This window comes from Chlamydotis macqueenii, chromosome 6, assembly GCF_036417535.1.
Source record: "Chlamydotis macqueenii isolate bChlMac1 chromosome 6, bChlMac1.mat, whole genome shotgun sequence".
Classification (NCBI taxonomy): domain Eukaryota; kingdom Metazoa; phylum Chordata; class Aves; order Otidiformes; family Otididae; genus Chlamydotis; species Chlamydotis macqueenii.
This window is the reverse complement of record NC_141561.1, coordinates 18,868,407-18,884,237: the sequence shown is the minus strand read 5'-3', so window position 1 is coordinate 18,884,237 and position 15,831 is coordinate 18,868,407. Positions and strand designations below refer to the sequence as shown.

General features: G+C 37.6%; 1 protein-coding gene across 5 annotated transcripts in view; it reads left to right on the top strand.

Annotated features, from left to right (window-relative positions):
• The window catches only part of IFIH1 (interferon induced with helicase C domain 1), a 30,138-nt gene that overhangs the window by 5,136 nt on the left and 9,171 nt on the right, over positions 1-15,831 (top strand). For all 5 annotated transcript variants that reach the window (XR_015258955.1, XM_086751374.1, XM_086751375.1 and 2 more), the window contains exons 3-7: positions 168-341; positions 7,149-7,226; positions 10,621-10,841; positions 11,434-11,644; positions 14,725-14,942. Coding sequence is in view for 4 of the 5 variants with exons in the window: in XM_086751374.1 (XP_086607500.1) it covers positions 168-341; positions 7,149-7,226; positions 10,621-10,841; positions 11,434-11,644; positions 14,725-14,942 (902 nt within the window). In the remaining variant the exon portion in view is untranslated. The remainder of the gene's footprint in view (positions 1-167; positions 342-7,148; positions 7,227-10,620; positions 10,842-11,433; positions 11,645-14,724; positions 14,943-15,831) is intronic.

The following is a 15,831-nucleotide window of genomic DNA, read 5'->3' as shown; positions in this document are numbered from 1 at the left end:
TTTATAAAAACATCAACATTCCAAACTATAATGTTTAAATCAGACAAAGATCATATGTTAGGTCGTTATGTGCATGATGAGTACTGGTTGGTACTGTGTTTTCTGTGCTCCACACTAAAAGAAATTAAATGTTTTATAGTGCCTTGGAATTTCTGTTTACTTTCTAGGAACAGAGAACAGACAGAATGGGATGAACAGTACAAACGAAGAAACAGAAGTTACAAGCCAACCAGAATACGCTGTAGTGGAGGATTTGAAACAGCAAGAAAATGTGAATGATAGTTTCAACAGTGAGAACAGTGTATTGGAAACATCTATTGGAAAGAATTCTGTAGTTTCAGGTATTTCCACTAACTGGTATTTTGTGCTGGTACCAATTAAACTTTAGTGACTGCAAGTAACTGAGAGAACATTTTTGGTGCATTAGCTCTCATCTTGCTCAAAAATTTGGGAACATATGGTACTGTCGAGGTGAAGGGAATGAATTGAAAAAGTAAATCTTGATTTTTTTTTTTTTTTGGAAGCAGTAAATTCCATTTCTCACTATGAAATAACAGGAGTAGCAATTTTAAGGGTCAGATGTACAAATTTGTTCACTTCACTTCAAAGAGTTGCTCTAGGACAAGGATATGTTGTCACATTCAAACTAATTAATCTGAAAGGTAAGAAGTAGTTCGGAAACCAATTCTCTAGCACAGTACAGAATGGCTTAGGAGGACCTGGCCAAAAAATCTGTAGCACATTAAGTGCAGCCTTTATGTGGACATTTTCTGTAACCTAATTGTAGTGATGATATTTTATCTTTTATGGGCTGCTTGATTTTCTTATAATTGAGCAACATTTATGATCTTCTGTTCCTCTTAAATAGCACTTTTAATAATTTTGTATTATTTTTTAATTTACCGTGTGAATAAATTAGTAATTTTCAAGCATATTTTATACCATAAATTAAAAATAGTAATATAATTAAATGAACACCTTATTTCAGATCTATTCATGGTAGATTTGTCCTATCTAGTGAAAACATTAGGTTTACGTTGAGAACTCCTCCCCGTGTTGACAAAGTTTAAATCAAGAGGAAAGTTTCTGTACCACTGTAACTGCAGCTGTATTAAGTACTTCTCTCTAGAAGGCTGGTAATTCTATATTGGAAAAGATTTTTGGTTTTGGTAAGTCCTTTACTGCTGTTCAACAAGGAATTTTTTTTGTTTATTTTAAGGATTTATATTTACAGAGCATCAGACGACCTTTTGTCATTTGTATCACATGCTCAGAAGTACATTTTTTAGTACAAATCTTTAGAAATGTTGTGGCCCATTGTTCATGTGGATCCACTTTTAAAAACGTGCCTTGGAAGTTGATTATGAGCAACAGCGATTACCACTACCAATTCCCAGACATAGCTGGGAACCAGTGACTCAAACATATGCTGTATGATTAAGGGACCATTCGTATGTGTTATGAGTTCAGATGGAGCTCAAACAATAGTTACAACTGAAATAAATCCTGCCTGAAATTATTTTAGTGGGCTTACTCAGCCAAAGGAGTAAGGCAGCTAAGGCTGCTCTTTTTTTATCAAACATGAATACATTAAAAAAAAAAAAGGCAATGAAAACTGCAGCCTTTCAGTGTGCAACAGTAGTAGCCTATTTCTTATTTAGTATGATATTAACAGCATATCACAATGTTTTGTAGCAAGTAGTGAATTATTAACTACAACAAAAATATCAGCTTGGTTTTCCTGGATTAGAACATAATTTGGCAGTATAAAGAAGAAGTGCCAAGTATTTAATGATGATTCAGAATGGATCAGACTGAGTTATCCTCACTCTAAGTTAGAATCCGCTCAGGGCAAGGCTAAGGCTCTTAATTGTAGCCTCCCTGAGGGTAGGTTTTCATTGCTGTTAGCCAGATCTTTTACCTGACTCTTGTCCGGGTAAGGTTTACAGATAACTAGATCTATTAGCTGTTAATAAGCGTGCCACAAGCTAATTCTAGCCTGAAAACTATGGTCTGCTCAGCACTGAACTGTACTGAAGTTAATAGTGGGTATTAGCAGTTTGTGCAGTTGAGAAGATCTGTTCAGTGAAATGGTGCTAAGGGTGTACATAATATATGAATTCTGGCAGTTTGGTTCAGATTGACCAGTCTGGTGTGGACTATGTGCCTGCAAGTGGTTGGAACACATCTCATTTGGTTTCAGCTGACAGGAGTTCATTTCTTCTGATCCAGATCAGCTCTGTGATATGAACCAAAGTAGTGTAAGTTGGGACAATTGACAGATTCATTTAAATGCACAGACTTAACTGCACTCAAGTCTTTTTCCATTTCCATCCTTTATCATAATCTCATAAGACTGTATTTTTAGACAAGGCAGCTGAAAATACAACTGGAGCCCAGATTCTACTTCCAGGTAGGCTGAGAACTCACTTAGTTTGCAATTTGATGCTGTCAAGTGTTGTCAGTTTTGCAGTACACTTTTACCATTCCTGCATGTACTAAGAAGGGCAAATTTCAAGGAGGAAGAACCTTTTTCAAGTAATTTGTAATTACTACAATTTGCATTGTATCAAAAGCCTCCTCTGACCCTTTTATTGGAGTACCTGAGACAGAGGGAGACAGAAGGCATGAAGGCAGTAGGGTCATAAAGACAAAGTAGAAATAGATCATTTAGCCTAAGAGAAAACTACAGAAAAATTGTGCATGATAAAACACAGATAAGAAACTGCACATACAAAAACCAACACACAAAGCAGTAAGTTTGCAAGGTCAGAAGTGAAACACTTGGATTAAGGCTACAGTTACCTATATAAATAAACAACGATTTAAATAAATAGCAGCTCTGTTTTTCAAGGCCTGTTTCGTAAAAACAAGTTGACCGGAACAAATAATTACACTGTAATTAAATGATGTCTCACAAAATGTCCCTTAGTGCTTCAGATGAGAAAAACTGCCCATTAATTTGAAAGTAGGACCAGTTTTAATAGCCTGTTTATATTTTGGTCCTTCCTTTACATTTTCCAATGTTTTAAACTTTTTCTATGACATAATGTAGCACAGGACAGGAAAGAAAATACTTTTAAAATTAATATTGCATAGATCCATATTTTTTTCTTTGTGTTTCATTGTCTTTATAGTTACTTATTAGTCAGTGTAAAGTGACTGAAAATCTTTCTGTGGAATAAGATGCATTACAATTTGCAAGTAGCACTTTAAGGGAAGACTAGTGAAAGTGCTGAAAATAGCTGTTAGAGTATCAACTCTTTTCATTGTTTGGAAAGGCTTACTGTTTTTTTTTTCTAATTATTATTTTAAAATAATTCAAGAAAGTTGCCACAGTTGAAAAAGGAGAACATTATTTTATTTACCCTTCATTTGGAAAATCAGTATTTTGCATTTCACTTCACCAGTAATGTTTTCTGTTGAGAGATTATTTTGTAATGCATGCTGCACACTGTAATTTAGATAATTAAGCACAAAACACTTTGTGAATGCATATTGTCTGCTGCATATACATCTTTCAGTAGGTCATTTTAAATGGGAAACCATATGTAAGAGATACACAGAATTTTAATTTTATCCTCTATTTCCTATTGGCATGGATTCCTAGAAAGTGAAAACAAGAGATAACAGTGAAATCTTCAGAGCTGGAATTCCCACTAATGCTATATCATAGTTTGTCATAGGTCTTTGAACATGGATTATAACTGATGAGGTTTTCTTTTTTCAGGACAATGCTGTCTTTTAATGGGATATTAAATGCATGCTATAATAGGGAATTTTTTTATAAATCAGGTTTTGCTGTGAATATATTTTTAACTGCCTTTCTGTTGATTGTATTGACTTCTAGGAGACGAGGCTTTTAATTTAGGTGCTTAAAGTATTTAATATCCTTGCCTATCATAACACTTCCTACAGAGGGTGGTGATTCATAATTGGATCAGATTCTGAGGTCTGTATGGAATAAATTATGAAAAATGTAGAACAGCAAGACAGATGTTTGCATCACTTTTCATGATTATGTTAGAAACACTAGAATTAAATACCTAACTCCTAGTAGTAGCTGTGATAGTTTCAATTCACATGTCTGTATTATAGTTGCTTGTGAAATAGCAGTTTTGTTTCTGTTATTCATTCCCCTTTCAAAGAAAACAAACTTGCATAAAGGAAAGTCAAAGCTTCATATTTTTACTGAACACAGATTAGATTGAATTTCCACCTCTGTTACCAAGATTTTGTAGTGTATATTTCAGGAGTACCATTCTAAGACACTATAACATGAGAGATTGTCTGAGCGACCAGGGATCAGGTAAGGAAAGCTAAAGCCCTGACAGAATTAAATCTGAACAGGGAAGTCAAGGGCAACAAGAAAAGCTCTTTTAGGTACATTGGGGACAAAAGGACGACCAGGGAGAATGTGGGCCCTCTCCAGAAGGAAACAGGATGTGTGGTTACCCAGTACATGGAGAAGGCTGAGGTACTCAACGACTTTTTTGCCTCAGTCTTCACCGGCAAGGGCTCTAGCCACATCACCCAAGTCACAGAAGGCAAAAGCAGGCACTAGGGGAATGAAGAACTGCCCACTGTAGAAGAAGAGGAGATTTGAGACCATCTAAAGAACCTGAAGATGCACAAGTCCATGGGACCTGATGAGATGCATCCACAGGTCCTGAGGCAAATGGCAGATGAAGTTGCCAAGCCACTGTCCATCATATTTGAGAAATCGTGACAGTCTGGTGAGGTTCCTGCTGACTGGAAAAGAGGAAACATAACCCCCATTTTTAGAAAGGAAACAAGGAACACCTAGGGAACTACAGGCCAGTCAGTCTCACTTCTGTGCCTGGCAAGGTCATGGAGCAGATCCTCCTGGAAACCATGCTAAGGCAGATGGAAAATAAGGAGGTGATTGGTGACAGTCAGCATGGCTTCACAAAGAGCAAATTGTGCCTGACTAATTTGGAGGCCTCCTATGACAGGGTTACAGCATTGGTGGATAAGGGACAACCAACTGACATAATCTACCTGGAATTGTGAAAAGCATTTGGCACTGTCCTGCATGACATCCTTGTCTCTAAACCGGAGAGACGTGGATTTGATGGACAAACCACTTGGTGGATAAGGAGTTGGCTGGATGGCCACACTCAGAGAGTTGCAGTCAACAGCTCAGTGTCCAAGTGGAGATCAGTCATGAGTGGCATTGCTCAGGGGTTGTTATTGGGACCAGCCCTCTTCAACGTCTATGTCAGCAACATGGACAGTGGGATAGAGTGCACCCTCAGCAAGTTCACTGATGACACCGAGCTGTGTGGTGTAGTCGACACGATGGAGGGAGGGATGCCATCCAGAGGCACCTTGACAGGCTGGAGAGGTGGGCCCATGCAAACCTCATGAAGTTCAACAAGGCCAAGTGCAAGGTCCTGCACATTGGTCAGGGCAATCCCAAGCACAAGTACAAGCTGGGCAGAGAATAGATTAAGAGCAGCCCTGAGGAGAAGGACTTGGAGGTACTGGTGGATGAAAAGCTGGACATGAGCCAGCAATGACCGCTTACAGCCCAGACAGCTAACTGTATTCTTTATTCATCAAAAGAAGCATGGCCAGCAGGTCGATGGAGGTGATTCTCCCCCTCTACTCTGCCCTGGTGAGACCCCATCTGGAGTACTGCGTCCAGTTCTGGAGCCCCCAACATAAGAAGGACATGGACCAGTTGGAGAAGGTCCAGAGGAGGGCCACGAAGATGATAAGAGGGCCGGAGCACCTCTCTTATGAGGACAGGCTGAGAGAGTTGGGGCTGTTCAGCCTGGAGAAGAGGAGGCTCTGGGGAGACCTTATAGCTGTCTTCCAGTACCTCAAGGGGGCCTACAAAAAGGATGGGGAGAGACTGTTCAATAGCACCTGTTGTGATAGGATGAGGGGTAATGGTTTTAAAGCAGAGGGAGGTAGATTTAGATTAGATATTAGGAAAAAAGTTTTTACAGTGAAGGTGGTGGAACACTGGAACAGGTTGCCCAGAGAGGTGGTGGATGCCCCATCCCTGGAAACGTTCAAGGCCAGGTTGGACGAGGCTCTGAGCAACCTGATCTGGTTGGAGATGTCCCTGCTTCTTGCAGGGGCGTTGGACTAGATGACCTTTGAAGGTCCCTTCCAACCCTAAGCATTCTATGATTCTGTAATTAAGCAAAACTTGACAGGATACTAGGTTTGTAGCTAATCAAGCAAAACATAGGTCAGTGCTATTATTCTGACTGATTTCTTATGCACACTATGAGCTCAGTTGCAGAGTGCTGCAGGTAAGCTGACAGTGCAGGGTGAGGCTGTTTGTAGCAGATTTTTCTAGAACTCTGTATCTCTTTAGATATTAAAAGGACTGAGTTTTGGAAAATCTAGCTAGATAAATCACACTTGTGACTAAAAAAAAGGTCGGTGTAATACAGTGAGTGCCCAGCAGAGGGAGAGCTTAACATTAGAATAGCTACAGTAAACTTGCCGGATTTCTGTGGCAGTGTCCAAGTCTCCTACTGGGTGTCACGGGATTGTCGGTCTCTGCTTTTACTTGCAAGCAGTTTGGAAGATTTACTGAATCTTCTCTGCCTGGGAACTGTGGTTTACTCTTTTCATATTACATGAAGAAATCCCTTTAAAAAAAAAAAATCACGATTCTGGTACATAACTCACATAGCTTACAAGGAGTAAAAGAGAATGTCTTCAGTTTGCCAGCAGTGCTGTGTATCTAGTAGACCAACATGGTTTTCTTTCTTTTTTTTGGCTCTTCACCGCTCTGAAAAGATACAGTAAAATAGGACTAGAGGGGATCGTGCAGGTGGTCATATGCGTGGACCCTTGCTTTCAAGCAAACAGAACATAGAGGCCTAACAACAATAAATCATGACCTACTTGGCCTTACCTCTGCTATGTTTTGAATTTTCATCTTCCACTCTGTATTTTCTTCCATAAGAAAATTAATTATATTTTTCACAACTTTTTCTTTACCTAAGAAGTTTAATAAAGGAAATTATACTTCAGCCATCCCTGACAGACATTTGCTAGCCTATTTTAACAACTTAGGGAGAGAGCACACAATATGCTTTTGCCATTTATATTTGTATAGCAGATATACTACACTACATTTGTTTGTGTTTTTCATTTAGAGTCAGATGTCTCCATAGGAAATGGAAGCATCAGTTACTTGAATGAAAACCTGGGACAGAGCTGCACAACCAGTTCAGGTATGTTTCCCTTCTAGTGTTTAATAATTGCAAAATAAGTTCTGGAGGGTAAGCACTCTGTGAATGAGCTAGAAAAAAAAATCAGTGGAAGGCTTTCACTGTATACTCTTATTCATAGTATTTAGATGCCAGACTTCCTCTTATTTTGTTGGAAAACATGCCATTTTTATGGGTCTGGACTTAAGTCCCAGCCCCAAAAGAGTGGATTTACTGAGATCATCTGAATAGGTCTCTAGACATCATCATCATACAAAATGGTCAGTGATGCAGAATGATAGAATCACACAGGCTGGAAGGCACTTCCAGAAGTCATCCAGTGCAGTCACCTGTACAGATATTCACAGTGCTGCCACATATATGTGCTTCTTTTGCTCTCAGAGAGAAGTAGATTGTGTCTGACCTCTGCATAGGGTAAGTGAGAGCGAACAGGACATGCTTTAAAGGCATCTAAGAGTGAGGAAAAGCGTTTCCAGGGTACTTGCAGAACAGTAATGAAGTTCCACATTGAACCTAAGTAATTTAGTAGCCCTGTTTGTAAAAGGAGGCTAATCAATGGAGGTTAGTATCTGCAGACCTTTGTAAATCTCACACTTAAACATATGTGCAAGTTCTAAATATAGTTTTAAACTAAATATTGGGCTGTGTTTACATAATACTTTGCAGGCAGATATGAACTTGCTATGTATATACTCTGAGACAAATTAAACAATGCTGTTGTAAAAGACATCCCAATATTTTTCTTCTTTTTTTAATCTTAGACCTCAGGCAGAATGAATTTGCAGCTCCCCACCATGGTGAACAGCCTGTGTTTGCCTACACAGAAGTCAAGAGGAACCAGTTACATTTTGGAATGTAGCTTTTATAAAGTTTGTGCTGGGACTGTGTCTTGTACAAGGGCTAGAAACAATCTGGGTACCTTTCATACGAGTTCTGCCTGATAAAGCTAGCATTAGATCAGTAAAACCAGTGTAAATGTGACATATCATATGGCTGCAAAGTGTTTACTAGACATGCTTTTAAAATAGTTTCAAGCTTTTTAAATATCCATGTATTTTGTAAGTACATGGAAACTTCAGGATATCTCAGATCTAAATTGCTACTGTATAGCTAAGATTTTAGTCTGTGTAGTGCTAACTCTGAAGAATATACTTGACACTTCTGCATGAACTGAGATGACTCATCAGTCACATTGAACTTTTTTCCTCACTGTGTCACATGAAATGTCTGGGCACAGAAACTTCTCTGTTCTGTGGACAGTCACACCATATGAGTTGATCAGGCTGATACAGGCTACTAGCATGTGGCAGCACGTATATGTATATGGCCTGGTCCTTTAAGATTCCTGAAAAATCTCCCATTAAGTAAACTAGACCTTGGCTATCTCCAGCAGTCCAGCAGAACAAAATAAATCACTACAGTTATGTGAAGAATGCAGAACAGATTTTTTCCCAATGTTTACTTACACTGTGTTCTGTTTACATGGGGGCTTTAAAAACAGCTAGTTAAAATGTTTAAAAAAAAAATTCATTCTTTTTAATCATGCCTAGTAAACTCAGTGAGAGCAACTATGAGAAAAAAAAGCTAAGGAGATACAGACAGACTTTGTGCTTTTTATGGATTTTATACTTTGAAATTTTGCAGTAAGGCTGTTGTATTAACAGAGGTATTTGCATAGTGTCTTACTGCATTGACGTGATGTGGATTTCAATGCAAAGAATCGTGTGAATTGAGTCGCAGTTTTCTGTGCAAGGATCATTTTACATTTAAGAAAAATGGTTGAATTAGGACAATAGAAGCATAATTACTATCTTTCTTTTAGCCCAGAGAAGCAATTCATATGAGCCTTTTATGAAGGCAGACAACTTCCCTAAGTTATACTGTGCACGATGAAAATTCTTTAATGGAATCAAATCCTGTGAAAAGATTCTTGTATTGGTCTTAATGTAAACAGGGGCTGAGGAAGCTAGGAGAGAATGAAGTTAAATATTTTTTTAGGCCTGGACAGTTAATTGAGGATGTTAAGGAACTGAAATTTAACCAAACAGATGGGTGATAAAGTGCTAGTTTCAATATGATTGAACTATTGTATTTAGCCAACCAGAAAGCAAACAACGTTCTTCCTCAAAAGAGAGTAGCAGAAGTCAGATAACTAACAGCAAGTACTCTCTAGTGTGAATTTCCCTGTGTTCCAGGTAGTACTGCACTCACACTAAAAGGCAAAACAAGCAAAAAACACTTAAGAATGGCATTTGGATGTTTCCATCAGCAGTATTTTATCAAGCTTCATTACTTCTTGTTAGTTTAGTTTTATTTAATGGAATCAGGGATACTAGAAAAATACACTTATTTTGTATGTAATGTATAACTGATAATAAAATCCTCATGATTCTTCACTTAATGATATCAGGAAATAAAACTATAGGGTTTTTTCCTCATTTTAGTAGAATGAATTTGTGCCTTTTCTTCACTGAGGACAGTTAATGCTTGGAGGGTGATTTAAACATGTCTGTAGGGAAAAAAAAAGCCCAAAACTCCATTGAAATAATTTCTGGCTTCCTAAATATATGTAGACTCAAGCAACTTGATCTGCTTTTCTTACTGCCTGAAATAATGCAAGAGCATTTTTCCAGTTTTAACTTTTGAACATTGTTTCTTTCACCTGTGAGCCATAGATCTGAACTCTCTGCCATTGCATTTTATGTGATACATGGAAGGTTTTGGCCTTCAGGTGGCAAATGTATATGGCTTTTTTAGTGAACAGCTCGATTACATTATGTATGAGTCAGTCTGGAAACAACGCACTCTACCATGAATAGGTGTGATACCTTCTGCAGTTAGCTCTGTCCTGTGTGGGCAATTGAATTTTCTTATCTGTTTGGTCTTTATATTTTATAACTCCCTTCATCATTTTTAAATGATCCCTATCTCTTTTTCTTTGTATGGCTTCATCCTTCTTTTCATCCTCTGGGAAGTATTTTAAAAGGTAGCTCACTTGCAACCAAATAAATTTCAGTACTGATGAAAGAGAACGTCACGTAAGATTGGCTGGATTATAAATACTGCAGCTCTGAACACAAGCTTTGTTGGTCCCAGTGCTACTAACTGTGTCATTTGAATTCATACATAACAGTGTATGAATAGTCATGTTAACATAGATGAGTGAAGACATACTGTGGCTTATTCCACCTACCCTCATTGGTGACTGGATGTCAGTTTTGATCCAGAGTTGCACAGGTTCACAGAGCCGCACTGCCTATGCTAATACGCCCTATTTCTATTTATCCAGAAGATGCTTCTGATAGTAAATTAGAATTTTTTCCTTGGACACTTGTTCAATATTCTGATAAATGTTCTGTGCGTCCTGTTTGATACTTATATTTCTTTGTACCCTTAGATGAAGATGAAGTGGAGAGCAGAGCTTCCCCTGAGCCAGATCTGATCCTGAGAGATTACCAGATGGAAGTTGCAAAGCCAGCACTGAATGGGGAGAATATTATAATATGTCTCCCTACAGGCAGTGGTAAAACTAGAGTGGCTGTTTACATTACCAAAGATCACTTGGATAAGAAGAAAAGAGCATCAGAGCTTGGAAAAGTTATAGTACTTGTTAATAAGGTATGTTGGTCCATTTTTTAAAAAACAGTATTTTTCAAACCTCATGCACTGTTAATATAGAACTTGTAAAATGAATATGAACACCTTTCTCAGCTTCTTCAGATGTAGCTATGTTTAAAGGCATACAGCTCTAGTTTGTCATTGCCATTGCACCATCACCGTGGTGCAAACATGAATCATTTTAGTTTACCCTAGTGCAAGTGCAAATTTAATATGCCCTAATAACCACATTATTGTAAAAAAGTACAATTTCCTATAAGAATCAAATCCATAGCATGTGACAAGCTCAGTTACAAAGCCAGAGCATGCATGGTTTGTTCATTCTTTCTAAGGCAGAGTTAAGCCAAAAGTTTCATAGGAGCAGCTGGAGGGGATTGATTGGGTTGGGGATTTTTAGTGCTTGCTTTTGTTTTTTGTGTTTGGTGGGGTTTTTTTTAATCCTACCCTGCAGTGAATAAGGGGATGTTTGCTTTTTAAAAAAAGTATACTTTGTGCAAAGTGTGTGTTCACCTAACACCATTTCTGGCAAGCAACCATGTATTTTTAATCCTATGTATGCTGTGGTTTAAATTGTTTGTAATTTTTTATTCAGGTACCATTGGTGGAACAACATTTACGAAAGGAGTTCAATCCATTCTTGAAGCATTGGTATCAGGTTATTGGTTTAAGTGGTGATTCTCAGCTGAAAATCTCATTTCCTGAAGTTGTCAGAAGAAATGATGTCATAATCAGTACAGCACAGATCCTTGAGAATTCACTGTTAAATGCAGCCGAAGAAGGTGAAGAAGGTGTCCACTTATCAGGCAAGTTTTTTAATTTTGAAATTTTTACAGAAGGGCTAAAAATATGTATCTATTCTGGAAAACTGCGGAGTAAAAATGTACCGCATTCAGTAGTTAATGTTTTTTTCAGTTGACTGGTTTTATAAATGCAAGCTGAGAGTCAAAACCAGAACTTAGTTAATGAGTATGCAGTTTTTTCCAGCCAAATTAGACTTTTACAGTTCATTTGTACTAAATATTTTTTATGCTTCTTATTTTATCTAGCTCAAGCACAACTTTGTGCAAATGCAGCCATACTGGTTCTACTTTCCAAGCTTGGTAGAGCATTGAGTTATATCACAGAGAAGCCATAAACAGGTTGATTAAAAAATTATAAAACCTCAAATGTAGTTGGTAGCTTAAGAAGTACAATGGAACACAAGATAAAAGCCAATCTGTTATAAAAGATATAGTCTTTAAACGCTTACCATATTGCTAACGTACAGAGATACAATTACTTATAACTATTTCTCTGAGGCTGGCAGATATAATGGTCTCCTACAACAGATGAAGGAAGTTGAAGAAAACAAAAGATACAAGGTGAAATGAGGTAAAATTGTTTGCCCAGAATTATAAAGTGGCAGATATCTACAGGTGATCAGAAAGGAAATGGTATTATCTGCCAGTGATGTACAAATAATGGAACAACCCATGACTTCAGCTCCAGGATTTGGGCTGCAGTGACCCTCTTCTGTGAGATGGTAACTTCTCCCTCTATCTGCATACAGTCAACTCTTTTTTAGATGGGAAAGGATGTAGCTGAGGGGAGAACTATGATATTCAAAGTAAGGGTTCTGAGATAAAAGTTGTACTTGTCTGGGTGTTAGAGAGACAGCAGCGAAACCTGAGTGGTCATTCTGTGTCTATCAGTGCCTACTGCTGCTTGATCCAAATGAACTCCTGCAGAGCCACTTGGGTATCTCAGAATTGCCTCCCTCCTTCAGAATGCCTTTTTATTAATCTAGGCAGAGTAACAGAGATTTCTTTATACTTATTTCCTTTCCACTGCACCTAAGTTAATAAACCTTCCCAAATCTGAATCATTTGGGAATGCTGTGTAGAGGCACCTGAACATTTCTTCAGGAACTGCGGACCTGATTAGAATTGGCCTGAGTCCCAACCAGCTTGTGTAATAAAGTGGTTTTTTGAATGGGTTTCAGACCTTGCAAACTTTCCTGCATAATGAGTTACATCTTTACCAGAACTGAGCTGGCCCTGCAGACAGAGCCATGTTTCCTTGCTATTACACCTGTGTTAGTAAGTTCAGCTGGACCAAAGGCAAGCAAGCCTGAACAGAGCCAACTCCATTTTTATAGCTATAACTTGGTTAACTCACAGCCTATATAAACCATCCTAATTAGTTATAAGGTTTTTCTTCCTGATTTCTGTTTATACTTTTTAATCTTTTTCCACAGAGGTCTGCATTACATGTAACATGGAATTCCAGCCTCAGTGAAGTGGAGGGAACTCTCTTAATTCCATTTTACCAAATGTTTACCCTTGTTACCAAGGGTTGAAATCACTCTGTGGGCTTTCTAAAAGCTGTGTATCACTTCCTTAGTAGAAGCACATCTCTTCTCATGGGTTAGGCTCTTCCTGAGTCATGATAGGAATACGCATTGCAGAGGTGATGATCAAAATCAAAGGGAGTAATTTCATGTTGGCAGAATAAATGAGAAGCTGCCAGCACTGCATCTGAAGTCTTGCAATATGTAAAAATCTTAGGAAAAAAAATACATATTTAGGTTTGAAACCACATCACTCCAGTCCAAACTGGCTTCCTGAACCACTTGTGTGAAGACAATCAGATTTCCCCAGTGACATGGAGCACTATTTTGCTTTCCTAGCGGTAGTCTTTGGTTTAGCCTTTAAATAAAATTTCCCTTGTTCAGTCTCCACCTTTCTTTAGGTTCTTCAAATACAAAGTTACGTGATATTTTCTCCAGCAGAAAAGCCAACTGAGAGTGTTCTAGCTCTCTTTTAGTTTCCAACTTCTCCTGCCAGTTGTTGTAAACTCATTTGTAGTGACGCAACAATTTGAGCACACTAATGTGTAAACAAGACCATGGAAACTGTTTGGATTTAAAAAAAAAAAAAAAAAAAAAAAAGGAAGGAAAAAAGAGTTTAATCCTGCTTTACAGTCATTTCCACAAACATTTGTCGAATTGTAGGAAACAATGTCAAATTAAAGAGTTACTGGCCAGCTGCAGGAAGAGTGGGAGCTCCATAAACCAGTTTTGCTGTTAGAGAAACAGAGAAATGTTCATGAGTCTTTCAAATTGGAACCTTGAAATATGTGTCACTGGCTGTATATGCAGATAGAATAAAGAGATGTTTTCTATGTTTGTGAGAAATTTAAAACAAACAAAAATAATCTTTATTTTCCTTATCACACAGTACTTCACTTGTTGCATGTAAATATGATCTGACTAGAAAGCACACAATACCTGTCTGAATTTTCATCAGTTTCCTCCACTACAAAAGAGAGATGATTGGTAGTGCTCCCACCATCTGTTTATTCTTTCCAATGACACATCCATAAAGTAATATAAATCTTTTATTTGAACAGGAATAGGGAGGAAATCTCCGTGTTGCTATAAAATGGAAGCATATTTTGATCAGGATAGGTCTTTCTAGAATGTCTGAAAGGCTTCTAACATGTTATGTATGTTCTCATAAACAAAGAGTATGTAGTTTGTCAGATACAGCTATGGATATAAAAGATAGGGTTGAGTTAAACTATATATTCTTCCCACTGGTTATTAAATATATCTATCAGAAATTCTTTATATGATCAGATTTGTTTTGCAAAAATAGAAAAGCTTTTTACATTACATGAAGTCTGAAACTACTTGACACATCAGGACTGCAGCAAAGATTCCAAAATCCATTAAATATATAGAGCTTCCATCCAGACCTTCCTCCAGCAATAGAAATATCCTAATGCATTAGGGCTCAAACAAACCGACAGGTCCTCTTCATCAGTGTAAGAAAATTCAGTCACACAAATTCTACATTTGAAAGAAAATTAATCACTTTAGGGGTCTTTTTTTTTTTTTCAGATTTTTCACTCATCATTATTGATGAGTGTCATCACACTCAAAAGGAAGGTGTCTACAACAATATAATGCGACGTTACTTAAAAGAAAAGATGAAGAACAGGAAACTGGCAAAAGAAAACAAACCACTGATCCCACAGCCTCAGATTTTGGGACTTACAGCCTCACCTGGTGTAGGAGGTGCAACATCCTACTCAAAAGCTGAAGAACATATTCTGAAAGTAAATAGCCCTCACACTTGCAAGCTGTCAAAGGGATATTATCTTGTTCAAGTAAAACTTTTAAAGTCAGTGTTAGGTGCCAAATACATAATCTGATTTTATTTTTTTTTCCATGTGTACCTGTGAGTTCAGCTCACAGCCATTCAGCAAATTGACCCGCTACAAATGTACAGATAAAGGTTACTTTACAGGGAAGTATGGCTACAGAAAAGGGAAGTAAAAAGATTTCCTCACTTGAAAAAACTTCTCAAGTTAAGATCAGAGGCAAGAAATCCACAAAAAAGTGAGGTTTTATAGTTAATAAAAATCTTATTTTTTCCATTGATGGATTAGAAGTTACTGTGTATTCCTAAATCCTAGAGAGGTCACAGTATTTTATATCTATATTTCTATAGTGACTCAGTTGGGCTTTTGTGTGGATGCAAGCAAGTGAAAAACGAATACTTAAACAGAAACCACTTGTGAAATACAGGTAGCATACAAATATTTTTCTTTACAGCAGTTAGAGTTACTCAGGGGAGTATTGTGTAGTTGCATAAACACATGACTGGAGATAATTGGTTAAATTCTATACTTAAAGAAATTCTGTTTTACTTAAAATTCAATGGATTTACATTAGTTATACAAAAGTAGAATCTAACCCAGTACTCCAGTGAAAACTCCTGACTAGCAAATTGCACAAGAGCAGAATGGGATATTGAATAGGTGAGGCCTGCCTGAAGTGTATAGAATTGGGAGGTGTTTTGAGAGAAAAATTTTCTGGCAATGGAAAAAGCAGAGAATTCCTTTTCATCAGCTGTGAAATCTTAATGATAGGATCTTGGAGTTTGTATCTATAGAAATATAATCCAAATAAGCAAGCTCAAATAGATAACTACTGATGAAGACA